General features: G+C 40.4%; 3 protein-coding genes across 3 annotated transcripts in view; 2 read left to right on the top strand and 1 right to left on the bottom strand.

The window, feature by feature from the left end:
• The window catches only part of LOC112154779 (intraflagellar transport protein 88 homolog), a 12,121-nt gene extending 8,329 nt beyond the window's left edge, over positions 1-3,792 (top strand). The window contains exons 8-9 of the mRNA XM_024285940.2: positions 229-327; positions 3,372-3,792. Of these exons, the coding sequence (XP_024141708.1) occupies positions 229-327; positions 3,372-3,493 (221 nt within the window). The 3' untranslated portion in view covers positions 3,494-3,792. The remainder of the gene's footprint in view (positions 1-228; positions 328-3,371) is intronic.
• A 356-nt stretch (positions 3,793-4,148) lies between these two features.
• Positions 4,149-8,028, top strand: il17d (interleukin 17d). The gene is made up of 2 exons (XM_024287282.2): positions 4,149-4,863; positions 7,278-8,028. The coding sequence occupies exons 1-2, from the start codon at positions 4,562-4,564 to the stop codon at positions 7,594-7,596; spliced, it is 621 nt and encodes a 206-aa protein (XP_024143050.1). The 5' UTR covers positions 4,149-4,561; the 3' UTR covers positions 7,597-8,028.
• Positions 8,029-8,905: 877 nt separating this feature from the next.
• eef1akmt1 (EEF1A lysine methyltransferase 1) lies at positions 8,906-13,516 on the bottom strand. Its single transcript, XM_024287281.2, has 5 exons — positions 12,930-13,516; positions 12,331-12,550; positions 11,963-12,045; positions 9,339-9,628; positions 8,906-9,266 (listed from the first exon to the last, which is right to left on the bottom strand). Exons 2-5 carry the CDS (start codon positions 12,478-12,480, stop codon positions 9,139-9,141), a joined length of 651 nt encoding a protein of 216 aa, XP_024143049.1. The 5' UTR covers positions 12,481-12,550; positions 12,930-13,516; the 3' UTR covers positions 8,906-9,138.
• Between the last annotated feature and the right edge of the window lie 133 nt (positions 13,517-13,649).

Genomic DNA, 13,649 nt, shown 5'->3' on the forward strand with positions numbered 1-13,649 from the left:
AAAAAAAAAAAAAAATCACAATTTCATGCATCCATTTTCCATCTATTTGATTTTTATTTCATAACTTAGTCTTAATCATTCTCAGAAGCATTCATCACATTCTGCAGAGCGCCACCATGCAGATGACTGACAGGGTGACATCTGACTGTGTTTAAAACCTGTACAGCGTTCAGATCTGAACACCTGTTAACCATCAGAGCTGTGTGTTTTCCATTCTGTTTCATGCAGACAGCAGCAACAGCTCCAGAGGAGAGCGCCGCAGTGGCAAAAACATTTCACTTCCTGCTTCCAATGAGCCTTATGAGAGCAGCAGCCCGAAGGAACTTGGTAATGCGTTTGTGTGTCCTGTCTGTGTGTGTGTGTGTTCATCCAGGTGGCCTGCTTGGTTTTTTTACCCTCAACATTTAAAGATTTGTAGACACATGAGATGTTCAGTGACCCCATGAAAAATTGGTGGTTTAGAGTTCTGAGTGTCTGTTAGGTAATCTTAACAGTAGTGGACTGTAGTCCTCACAACAAGAACTGAGGAAGCAGTCTTGAAACAGGTAAACATTTCCACCCACAGGACAGCATTGCATTAGTCCTGGAGAGATGACTTTTGATCAGAGGGTCATTGGTTTGATTCCCATAAACTACTGAAAAACTTTGGATAGTTTTGAAGTTAAACTATTTAAAATGAGAGATTTTATCACGTCCTGAACAAAAACATAAACATTTTGCTTCATAAAATGAGAAAAAACACAAATGTCATTTATGGCCATCTCACTGCAGCGATGTCGATCCAGATTATTCAGACTGCACTTGTCATTTGGATTTGTGCAAAAATAGCAAAAGGTTTAACTAAAGACCAACTTCAACGAGCTTTTGATCTAATTTAAAGGGTAACCAAACAGGGCAGTTGGAGGCTGACTGCATTCTCAGCCCAGATTTGAAAAATATGACCCAGTTACAGTTACAGAATCAAAGATGGGCGGGGCTTTTATACTAGAGTTCCTGAACATGATGATGTGGAACTTCTGTGACTTACACCAGTTGACCAATCACAAAATAAATTCAACTGCAATACATTGTTTCAACCTGTAGGGGCTAGCACACAGACATTTTTTGACTATATTTTTCAGGAATTAAATAGGTTTATTTTCATTTGTCAAAAATGTGTCAATGACTGACAGACAGGACTTTTAAAGCCCCATTTATAGAGGTCAACAGCCAAAAAAAGTAGATGTAAGGTTTTGTTACCCTTTAATAGCCTTCTCAGTGGTCTTTTATTCATGATTATGATGTTTTTGGCCAAAATCAAAAGACCTGTGTTGATTTCTAGGACATAGTTTCTGCAGAGCGGCAGGTGTTTATTAGAAATTCACCTCTGAGTAGTGGGCACGGTGCAACCCAACACCCTCTTCCCCTCCCCGGTGCTGAGAGCCCTCTGTCTAAGCAAAGCAGGGAGCTTGTGACCTGAACAACATATTTTCTATATCACAAATAAGTTTTTTTTTAAACTGCTGCTCCTGATTCACAATTTGAATTAAAAAAAAATACTAAGAAAGGAAATTTTAAACTCAATTGTCTTTATACGTGTCCTACATTGTTAGAAAAATGCCACAAAAACATGTTTAAAACTCCAAAAACATCATTTTCATTGGAATTGGTCTCAAAAATTATCTAATAGGATGTTATTTTCGACCAAACATCTACATTTTATCATTGTTTTATGTTGGGAATCGTTCAATGTCTTGAAAGGGGTTCTCAGATGAGCAGAGATTTTTCTGTCAGATGTTGCTTTAAGGTCATCAGATGTGCTCCAGAGTCACTAAATGATAATCTAGACGCTTGTCAAAAGTAATAAATGTTTCTAAAAAAAAAACAGATGGTAGTTATTTTAGTAAATAAAACATTGAAGACAAGGTGCACTTCATTAAAGTCCCCCTCCCATGAAAATCCTGTTTTTGAGTTTTGTGTCATTTTTCTTCTGAAAGAGAACAAATGTAATCAGAAATCATTTAGTCTTTTAAATCTGTCAATCAAACTGTCTTGGACAGACTCTGTTTGAATGAATGATCTTCTTTCCATCAACAGCTCTGCTGCACATGCACTAAACCCTCATCTGTTCCTAGTGTCTAGTTCAGGTTCTGGAGAAGAGAAGATGGTATCTTCACATTGACTGCAGTCAAATGAGCCGCCGTTCACATTTCTGTGGTCAAATCAGCATCACTGGATTTTTGGTGTGAGTTTCATCCAATACTTACGGTAGCAGGACTGAGAACGCTGGAAAATCTCCACCAGACTCCACGGAGCTTCTTGATGTGACCACGGAAATGTGAACGGCGGCTCATTTGACCGCAGTTGGAAAGGATTGTAAATCAATGAAAGAGCATTTTGATGTTAGCTTTGATTATTTTATCAAGAACTCTGAGAAACCAATGATTGAATGTATTGATCACAGTCAATAAACATTGGAGAATTAGCTAAAAGAGTCTTTGGTGAACTGGAAGGAGAAAGAATCAGGATTTTGGAGGAAGTTCTGTCCATGAAGATCTTCACTTCCTCGTCCCAGCTGACATCTGGATCAGAACCATACGGCTGGACATTACCCAGATTGATGGATGTTTTTATGTAGCAGTGGTGAAGATTTATGCTAGAGAGACACAGAGCTATCATAATCAGACGAGGGGTCGGGGGGTCAGGGGCGGGACTACTCAGCTCAGCACCAAAAGCCACGCCCCCTCAGAGGAGATTTTGGAAACCGTTTTCAGATCAACATGAAAAATGACTTTTTAAGACATTTAGGTTGTGGGATTTTGGTCAAAAACTTCATAATTAAAAAAATACTGGAAACCTTTTTATTTAATTTTAAAACGATGTCTTAGAGGGACTTTAAGTCTAAACTCTAAAGGCCTGGATGGCCACCTGTTTCGCTGGTTTCAGAAGATTCCAGATCACAAAAAACAGCCAGAAAGTGTCTGATAGGCTGCAGCAGCATGTGTTAATCCAACTGAGGCAAAAAAGAAGCTGTTATGCTGCAACACGGAAGAGGAATCAGATGCTTATGTCTAAAGCTGCGTTCAGCACGTTTACATTTGCACCTTCAAGAACATGCTAAACATGCTTTTTTGAAAGCATGTTTAGCATATGGTGTTCATACCTGACTGTTGCTACCTGATACTAGCACATCTCCACCAAGTTGGAAGAGGATTAGTGTGAAATGTCAAAGTGGTGCAAATCTTTCTCCAGGCTTTTTCTTTCACAGCTCTATTATGATCCATTAAAGACTTGGTGTCATATAATTACAGGCATAAGCTTCTAATTTCATCTTCAAACATAAAATTAGACCCATATCCATTAAAGAGGATTTTTATTCTTCCTGTGTTTAGATGCGGATTATGTGGACCCTCTGGGACCTCCAACGGAGAGACCAAAAACAGGAGCAAAGAGAGTCGTGGAAGACAATGAATTTGCTGATGAAGATCTTGGAGACGACCTTCTACCAGAGTAGATCTGTTCTCTACCAAACGTTTTCTGTCAAATCCAGCTTGTCTGAGTCTCTTTGGGTGAAGACAACAGTTTATATGTCTAGAAATGTATACATTCAAGTGTTTTTTTAGACCTGATGTTGTATAACTAAATTATACTATAAAAATAAAAGGAAAGCTAAACTCTTATTTTTTAAATAAAGTGCAATCTTGCATTAAAAACAGTCTTTACTGCTATTTAGACAGGTTATTCTGTCTTCAATTGTATCTTCGTTTCTGTTTTTTTATTAATATTTTTTTAATAAACGAATATTTGAATTCATAAGTGTTGGGATTTGTTTTTCCTGAGCACTGTGGCGCTTTGGGCTTCTGTTTTGATCGAAGATGCAACACAGATTTGAAAGACTTGATGGATTCAATTTCGAAACTGGATTATTACAGATGATTTGTTTCCAATTAATTGGGATCAGTTTTAAAGTTTTGATTGTTTGATTGGTGGGTAGTTTAAAGACAACAGGAATAAATCGCTTTATATGGAATAATACCAAACACTGTTAGCTGGAAGCCGTCGTTTGCGCTGAACTCCAGAGGTTTTCCAGGGCGGGTTCCAGTCAATCTGGAGTCCAGCAGCGGAGGCGCGCGGCCAACAGTCTGGACTTCCCACTCGCGTCAGGAGCTGCTCTCAAACATGCTGAGAAAAAGTTTCATTTTTGTTTCCGTGGCTCTGAGCCTCAGACGGGACTTCATCTGTCAGCGCTTCGGTTTGATTTAGATTCTGTGCGCCACGCCGTTGCATCCAAACGTCTCCCAAAGGATTTTACGCACAGGTTTCCAGAGAAAGTGGAAGTGGAATGTGTGTTTTTTCGGACTTAATTCCTGGATTAATCCCACACCAGTATTTGAAAGTCTCCCTTCTGTAATGCATCTGCTGTTTGTGGCTTTGATGAGAGCATGTTTGTAAAAACTCTGCTGGAGCGCACGTGTCTCTCGCTCTCCGGCGCTGCGGGCTGCTTGCAGTAAAGGCTGGGTCTTAGACTTCATATTTGTTCTGTTAATGATCATTTGAAGAGGATTGGAGAAACGTTGAGGAGATGACAGCTGGTTCTTATCGGATCCGCGTCCTGCTGCTGCTGCACCTGGCGGCGCTGCTGGGTGCGAACCGGGTCCAGAAGAAGGCCACCAGGGCCCGATCCTGTCTGGATCTTCCGGAGGAGATTCTGGAGCAGATGTTCGGACGGCTGTCCGTGGGAGTGATGAGCGCTTTCCACCACGCCCTGCAGCTGAAGCCGCAGGACAAACTCAACTTGAGCTGCCCGTCCGCGGCGGGGACCCTGAGCGCCAGCAGGACGCGCCTCCCGGTCAACCTGCTGAGCGTTTCCCCCTGGGCCTACAGGTGAGAGCCGGACAGGAGTGAGCAGTCTGTGGTGCTTCATCCCACCGGACACCAAAATAACTGACTGGACATCTCAGGTGTCTCAATTTTTCTTCTATCAGATGTATATGCATAATGTCTGCATAACTCATTTGTAGCCATCTAACCATAGGATATTTTTAGATTTATGTTAGATAACTTTTAAAAAAAATTACTAGACAGAAAATGAACACTGCAATTTTACATTTATCTTCAATCATCTCCCAAAATTTTGGAGTCATGGAGGCAATTGGGCAAAAGTGACACCCTGAACATGCCATCAGTCTGTTGCATGGTCACACACACTCATAATCACATGGACAAACGGGCACCAAAACCAATGAAGAATATTTCTGGACTGCATGTGAACACATATGCACAAAGAGAACATGCAAACCCCACACAGAAAGATCCTGACCTTCTAATAAGACAAAAGCACAAACCACTAAACACACCAATGTGCATTTTCTTTGTGATTTTGTTCACAGACAGTTATCACAAAATTCTTTATTCAGACAGACTGAGCAGGTCTTTTGTCCCTCGTGCAATAAGACAGTACAACTCCCTGACTGAACAGCACAAGAGGATTTTAGTGAATTTTTAATCTGAATGTTTTATGGATTTTATTGTAATATGTTTTAATTAGGAATATTTTACTGATTCTTTATATTTAAATTTAAGTGTTTTTAGGGTTTTATGTCTGTGATTGTAAAAGCAGCTGGCCGCTTTTAAATTTCCTTCTGGATTAATAAAGCTTTTCTTGATTCTTGATGTGGTGGACCAAGCAGCCAAAAAGCAGGACAGATAAAGGTCTCAGAAAGTTGCTTCAAAACAATCCAACATATAAATGAAGCTTCATGTACGAACAGCATTTTTATTTAGAAAAATCAGAAGAGAATTTTCATTTCATTTGACAAAAATCTTTTTTGTACAACAGGAGTGTCAAACTCAATAGCACAGGGGGCCAAAATCCAAAACCGAACAGGCTAAAGATTTATTTAAAACCATAACTCTTTAAGATTACTGAATAATAAAGAAAGGCAGGAATATTATTCCAGGATAAATCAACTTAAACCTTTAATAACTTTTAATATTTTACTCTCAATAAAATACATTTTGGCATAATTACATAAGTTAGAAATAAGCGCACAAAAACATCGGTTCATTAATAAAAAATGGCATAAAAGGGTCTGGAGGGCCGGATCCGACCCCTGGGTCTTGACTTTCACATCTGTGCTGTACACAGACCTTTTCTATTAAAAAAAAAATAGAATTGCATGAAAAAGTGTATTTATTTTCAGAAGTCCATTTAAAAAAAGAAAAATTTCCTTGAATATAGATTTAGGGCCCATTGATTTCAAATATCCGGTTTATTAACATAAACCGGATAGAAGTCTGAATTCTTCCCCATATTGAACCAAACTCAACCAGTTTAATGACATGTGGAGAAGCTGTGCTTTTAGTAGATAATTAGTTGGTGAAACTCAGTTTATACCAGTCAATGCTGTGAAAGATTTCTCCACACTATTCATTTTTTTTAATCCTGTTTTTGTGGTATGAGCTTCAACCTCAATTTAAGCAAAAATAATCAAATGAATACTTGAAATCAATTAAACAGTCTGTGCTGAATCTATATTCTATGAAAGTGGAATTTTTCAAGTGGAATTATAGAAATGAAAACTCTTTTTCATGATCTACTTTTTTTAAAGGTCTTTATAAGTTTCTCATAAAGCTCAATTATTGACCTTGTAAACTCTTAAATAGTGCTTGATAATGACATGAAAAAAGGGTAATGTGATCTCCAGCTTTTTTTACAGTCCTCTTCATTATATTCATCCTGCTTCTTTGACGTCACATCATTCTGTATCTGATCTTAGCGCTCTGCGTTCACCAGTGTGTGATTATGAAACTCATGGAAAAGCTCCGTTCCACTGTTGCATGAAGCCACTTTAGCAATAAACCAGTCCATTAATGTCATACCTGCTGGGTTTTCCAGTCAGCCAGTGGCAGCTCCTTTTTCATTGTAGAAATGTTTTGGAATCACAGTAGCTCAGCCATGAAGAGGCTCATAAAACCTTCAAATGATCGGCTGATGTCATTGCTGAAAAGATCCAAAACTTAACAGAAAACGGAGCTGCTGGAGCTTCCTGGAATTGCTTTCACTGGCGGAAGGCCCAGCAGGAGACTGGGCTGTGGAAACCTGTCTGGGGTCTGACTAGAACTGAGTCTGATAGATTTGATGGAGGAGAGATAAAAGTTTGGATGTTCACCTCTGTCATTAGTTCTAGCACACTTTGAATGGTGTGAAGTTATGTTGAGCATGTCTGTGCTTCTCTTAATGGTTAAGAAGATGTATTTAACAAAGTAGAAAAAACCTAATTCCATGTGTTTTTCAGGATTTCATACGACCCGACCAGATATCCTCGCTCCATCCCTGAGGCCTACTGCCTGTGCAAAGGCTGCTTGATTGGACCATCAGGAGAGGAGAGCAGGCAGTACCGCAGTAGTCCGGTTTACGCTCCGTCCGTCATCCTCAGGAGGACCGGGTCCTGTGCCGGCGGGCGCCACTCCTACTCTGAGATCTACGTCTCCATCGCTGTAGGATGCACCTGCGTTCCAGTGCTGGAGAAGGACAGAGAGCTGCAGAGCAACCAGAGCCTGAAGAGAGGAGGAGCCAAAGCCAGGAGAGTCTCTGCTGCAGGAAACAAGGGCTGAAGATGCTCTGCCTGACTCATTGGTGCAAAGCTTTTACATCACACTACTAACAATAAGTCAGGAGTGTTTGATGAACTTGGAATAACTTACTGGTAAAATCAGCTTTTTATAACCAAATGTTGAGACTCGGGTTTCTGCTCGGGAACTCGATTTATTCAATTTGATTTATTTAAAGTCCCCTTCAACATTTTTTTCATTTTCTTTAAACATTCCCAGTGGGGTTTTAATCAATACTTTGAAGTTTTTAACAAAAATTCCACATCCTAAATGTCTTAAAAAGCCATTTTTCCTGTTGATCTGAAGCCTTTGTTTCCAAAAATCCCTCTGTGTGGGCGTGGCTTATGGTGCTGAGCTGCGTAACTCCACCCCTTATTCCTCCAGACATGCTAGCGAGACACAGACTTTGATAAGCCCATGAAAAAACAAAAATAACAAAATAAAACATGACCATTTAGGCTGCATTGCACCAGTGAGCATCAGTGGTGACATTTTTAGATGCAGACGATGGGATTCAGGAGAACGGTTACGGTGTCCGGTTAAACCACCCGGTGGATCCTGAGCGGGTCGGATCAAACGCGGACAGCATATTTGTGACAGCTAACTGTATTTTACTTTCAGTTTCATTTTAAATATGTGAGGTCAACTTTAAAAAGTCGCGTCTTGGACGCAGTTAAAATATGAGCGGTCAGTGCGATCACTGCATGATGTGGAGACGACATGAATTTCAATCACTTTTTCTGCTCGTCACATATAAACACGCACAAAAACATCCGCCTAAAATAAAACATACCTGTGAAAGTGCCGACTGTCCACTGTGTACTGTACCCTTCTTCACAAATAACTTCTTACAAAACTCTGATTCTTCCTCCATCTAGTTGTAAAATGTCTCTTTTTCTGCAAAATCACACAATTATTGACATTGTTGTGACTAATAAATCTAATCAATTTTTCCCTCAGATTCCTTGGGAAAATAATGAAATCTAACACTGAATTACAATCCTTTACAGCCCAGAATGGGACGTTATCCTCTCTTTTCTGTCCTCTACAGCTACATCCGGGCCAGCTGTCGTGACGTAAGCAAAGCTCAGGAATTCAAACGGAGTTTTTCTCTGGCACTTTGAGTGACAGCGATTTAAAAGGAGAAATACACGGAAATGCAAACATGAAAGGATTTCTTATTATATTTTTTCTCTTTCAGAAGAAAAATGCCACACATACATGTTAAAAACTCAAAAAACATGATTTTCATTGGAGGGGACTTTAAAAGCTGTTCAAAACTAAAAAAAATCTTTAAAATAATAAAAGGAGATCAGTTATTTTGATTTATTATCTTGCCTAACAGTCCATTCTGACTATCAGTCATATGACTCATGAGATGTTTGATATTCTTCCTGGAAAAACGTCAATATTTTCTCTTTAAATGAGCAGACATGAACGAGTATTCTGTTGATTGAAGTGAAAATCTCCTCTCCTGAAACGACAGTCCTCGTTTCCCACAGTCCCTGCTCTGATCAGAGAACAGATCAGGTCAAAAGTTCAGGTTCACAGCAGGCTGGACGGGTAGTTGACGAAACAGCGGAACTCGTTGGAGAGGTTTCTGTTGTGGTGGGGCTCAAAGCTGCACATTTTAACATCCAGCAGGTCCTTGGCGAGATTCTCCATGATGGCTCCTGTAACAGAGCAGCGGTTAGTTCTGACAGAAAACACGTGCAGGCTCAGGTCGGGCAGCCCCCTCTTCTCACCCGTGCACAGCAGCACTTTGCCTCTGCTCAAGTACTTGATGGTTTCGGCCACTTTGCTCAGACACTCCTCGGACAGGTACGGCGGGTCGGCCAGGACCACGTCGAAGCTGTGCGGCTCCACGCTCTCCGGAAGAGACAGCGGCTTGTTGTAGTCATAGAAAATGAAGTCCTCTCCGTAGGTGGAGAAGCGGCGGTCGAACTCAAAGACGATGGCGGTGACCCGCTCTGAGCCGTCCACCACGCCCTGCTTCAGCTTCTGGTACACACTGGGCGCGCTCACGCAGGCTATCCTGAGAGACGGAGAATAACTACCTGAGGAATAAAGTCTCCTAAAGTTTGGTACATCAGAGGAGGGATGGCACAGGCGGTACCAACAACAGAGGCTGTTTTAGCGTGGAAAATAAAGTCACCACAGCATCTACAGTGGAGAAAGAAGTATTCAGTCAGCCACCAATTGTATAAGTTCTCCCACTTATAAAATATGAGAGGGCTGTCATTTTCATCATAGGTATGCCTCAATTATGAGAGAAAAAATTAGAAATCCAGAAAAATGACTCCTTACCCGTATTAATGTTAACTCACTATCTATATAAAAGACACCTTTCCACACCCTCAAACAGTCACACTCCAAACTCCACTATGGCCAAGACCAAAGAGCTGTCAAAAGGCACCAGAAGCAAAATTGTTGACCTGCACCAGGCTGGGAAGGCTGCATCTGCATTATGTAAGAAGCTCAGTGTGAAGAAATCAACTGTGAGAGAAATTAGTGATGGATCGATGAAGCCTTATGAAGCGTTTCGGCAAATTACCAAACTGTATCATACTGTCGATACCGTGTCACTCAATACTGACCCCAGCTGGACAGAAAACACCATTGCTGGTAACCAAGTAAGACACTCCACTGATAGTGAATAAATAAACATGTCAATATTTGTCATTGTCGTGTACTTATTCCTCCCTCTGTAATGTCTCAGCATTGAGGAAGAGCTTTTAATCAAGTACGACAGTCATGCCAAACAAATGGGACATTTAAACTACAAAACATAAAATGATTAATTTCAGATGAGAGTCAGAGAGGGGGGCTAAAACCCTATTTAAATACTAATGAATAATTCCACAAGCATAATTAAAACACCACATTCAACACATTTAGGAAAAATTTAGTCAAATAAAAAGTCAGTCACAGGTGGGCGGGGAGAACTGGGTCAACAGCTTTGTGAAACTAAACCGCTGGACTGATTTAGCATCACAGTGACAGAAATGTAACCAAGAGGATCAAGTCATTTTTTCAAAATAAAAGATTTTTGAAGATAAAAGATTGTTCAGATTCATAATAAAACAAACTCAAACCTGTCAGATTGACGCCAAACTTGCCCATAGAAAATTTTACCCGCAATATCAAAATCAATACCACCAAATCTGGCAACACTGCTGGTTGATGCACTTCCTCAAAAACACAGTTCAGGGCCTCTGTGACACAGTGACAGTCACTGTATCGGTCATGTGACTTTTCCTAAAGCGCTACATGCACCGATACGGGGTTTCATTCAACTCTGTCAATTTTTAAAAATAAGCTTAAAACCCATTTCTACAGTCACGCTTTTAACGTTCCATGAGCCTCTGCTCTGTTTTTACTCTGTTTTTAACTCTTTTACTGTCTTGTTTTAGTTGTTTTGTGCTTGTATTGTATCTGTTAGTGTTCTTGGTGTTTTAATGTACAGCGCTTGTAGCGGTCTCTCTCCGTTAAAGCGCTTTATAAATAAACTTGATTTGATTTGAATCAGCTCGACCTGTGGGCCGACGTGTCGGTATTGCCGGACCCATCACTACTGGGAAGACTGAATCTGAAACAGGTAAGCAGCTTGGTGAGGATAAATCAATTATTAGGAAATGAAAGACATACAAGGCCACTGATCTTTCAGCATGACATGACCCCAAACACACTACCAGGGTAATGAAGGTGGGGCTTCATCAGAGACGTTTCAAAGTTATGGAGTGGCCATGCCAGTCTCCAGATCTTAATCCCATAGAAAATCTTTAGAGGGAGTTGCTGCTCTAGAGGAGATCTGCATGGAGGAATGGACCAAAATACCAGCAACAGTTTGTGAAAACCTTGTGAAGGCTAACAGAAAACTTTTGACTTCTATCATTGCCAACAGAGGGTATATAATAAAGTATTGAATTGAACTTTTGTTATCGACCAAATTCTTATTTCCCACCATCATTTACAAATAAATTCTTTAAAAATCAAATAACCGCAAATGTATCATCATCGCGATATTAGCCTGTGTAAAATGTGCATCTCAAAAGACGTCGTAAACTGCAATGAATGGTTAACTTAAATGTTTACACACATGCTAAACCAAACTCATGAGAAGTATTTAATGAATCAACTAGAGCCCATTTTACATTGACCAATCAGATCCCCACCTCCTATGTAGAGGAGGATCATCTGGAGTATACCGGTAATTTATGTTATGTTGACTTTTCCTTAAACAAAATTGTTGCAATCAAATGGAAATGAATTGTTTTTTGGTTTGCTATTCATCCATGTATCACAAGTCATACCATCATCACATTATTGATCGCTAATCGTACGTTTTCCTCATATCGTGCGGCCCTACCTGCCTCCTTCTCCAGCTTCTCGCACCATCTCCTCTGCTAGCCGTGTTGCCGTCTCATCACTGTACCAGAACTGACTCATCCGCTGCAACACAAACAAGTATCCGTGTGATCAGTAACACTGACATCAGGAGCCAGAGCCTGAAGCACAGGACAGAAATTCAGACGCAGAAACTTAAAGCACGTAAAAAACGGACAGTAAAACTACAGAGATTCTAAAAATGTGTCATCTTTATGAATGATACATTAAAAAAAATGTATTAGGAAAAATTCCACCGGAATTTATTACATCTGAGACCAGACCATGCTGTAGATTAATGTAAACAAATGTAAAAAAGTTCTCCAGCATTGTAAAGCGACCTGAACTCACCCAGTCCTCCTTCAAAGCACCTACACTGAACAGATCAGAAGGAACTGCCTTGTGGTCCGGACCGGTTCCGGTTTCCTCGTAAAACTCCTGCAGGGCAGCCAGAGTGTGAGCAGACAGAGTGGGAACATCATCATCATCACTCCCACTCATGATGCACTGGAGGAGGAGGAAGATGAGGAAGAAGGGAATCCCCCAGCAGAGATGCTTTCTTCAGCTGGAACTGAGATAAGGAGGAAACAGGATTATTCCTGATTCATTTCAGATTCAGATCTGGAGAACTCTGATTTCATTCCAGGGATCAGATAAATTCTGGAAGACTGAACAGTTTCAGAAACGATAACAGAACTGTTTAGGCAGTGAATGAAGAGCTTTGAAAGGTTTTCTAAACCATCCTGGATTCGGATATTCGGCCTGATTTTCCAAACTGGTTAATTCTGGCAAAGAGATTTAGAAAACTCTGGAAGGAAACCATGTCAGTGCAATGAACATTCCACTTTACAGGCGGTTTTCATATCTCCGCTCGTTCCCGAGGAGGAAAAATGACTAAAAACTAATCATTGATGGTTGTGTCAACGTTTGTTTGTGAGTAGGAGACTCACGTGCAGCCTTTTTCCTCGTTAGCTTCTGTATTTTTCACTAGAAACGCCGGAAACTGCTGCGCTCTCGAACATGTGGGCAGTCGCGGGATTGTGACGTAAGCAAACAGTACGGCAACTACAGAGGGACAAGAAGTCCGAAAACTTTTACACTTTGGAGTTAATGGTCCGTTTTTACTTTTTCCCTTTTCTTTATTTTTTTGGGGGGGGGGCTTTCTCCAAGAGCTCTGGTTCCCAGCACTCTTTTAAGACTCTTAGCTTTTTAAATGTTTTTTCCATAAAAATGTTTTAGTTTAAAAAAAAAAAAAAAAAGTACTTCCTTTCTTTTTTCCATTAAAATAATAATAATAAAAAAACTTTGTTGGGAGTACACTTTCAACATTCATTCTGTATCTCACTATGGGACACGCCTGTCGCTGCACTTTCGGTATGCGGAAGCAAAACGGTTGCACCGCTCTCCCGCATACGCGAACCACATGTCACTTCCGCTAAAGCTTTTTCCGGTCTTCGGACGGTACCAACAGTGATAACCTCGAAGGATGTTAATATATCTCTTAAAATGTTTATCATGGTGTAAACATTCACTTATTGTTGAAAAAAATGAAAGGAAAAAGACACGTTAAGGATCAGGACCTTCCCATAGGAAAAATCTGTTGCTCAAATGTGGCTCAAGCTCGTCTCCTGAGATCAGTTTGAGCGTCTCATCTTTGTATCATTCTGTGA

Source organism: Oryzias melastigma, linkage group LG21 (genome assembly GCF_002922805.2).
Source record: "Oryzias melastigma strain HK-1 linkage group LG21, ASM292280v2, whole genome shotgun sequence".
In the NCBI taxonomy this organism is placed as follows: Eukaryota; Metazoa; Chordata; class Actinopteri; order Beloniformes; family Adrianichthyidae; genus Oryzias; species Oryzias melastigma.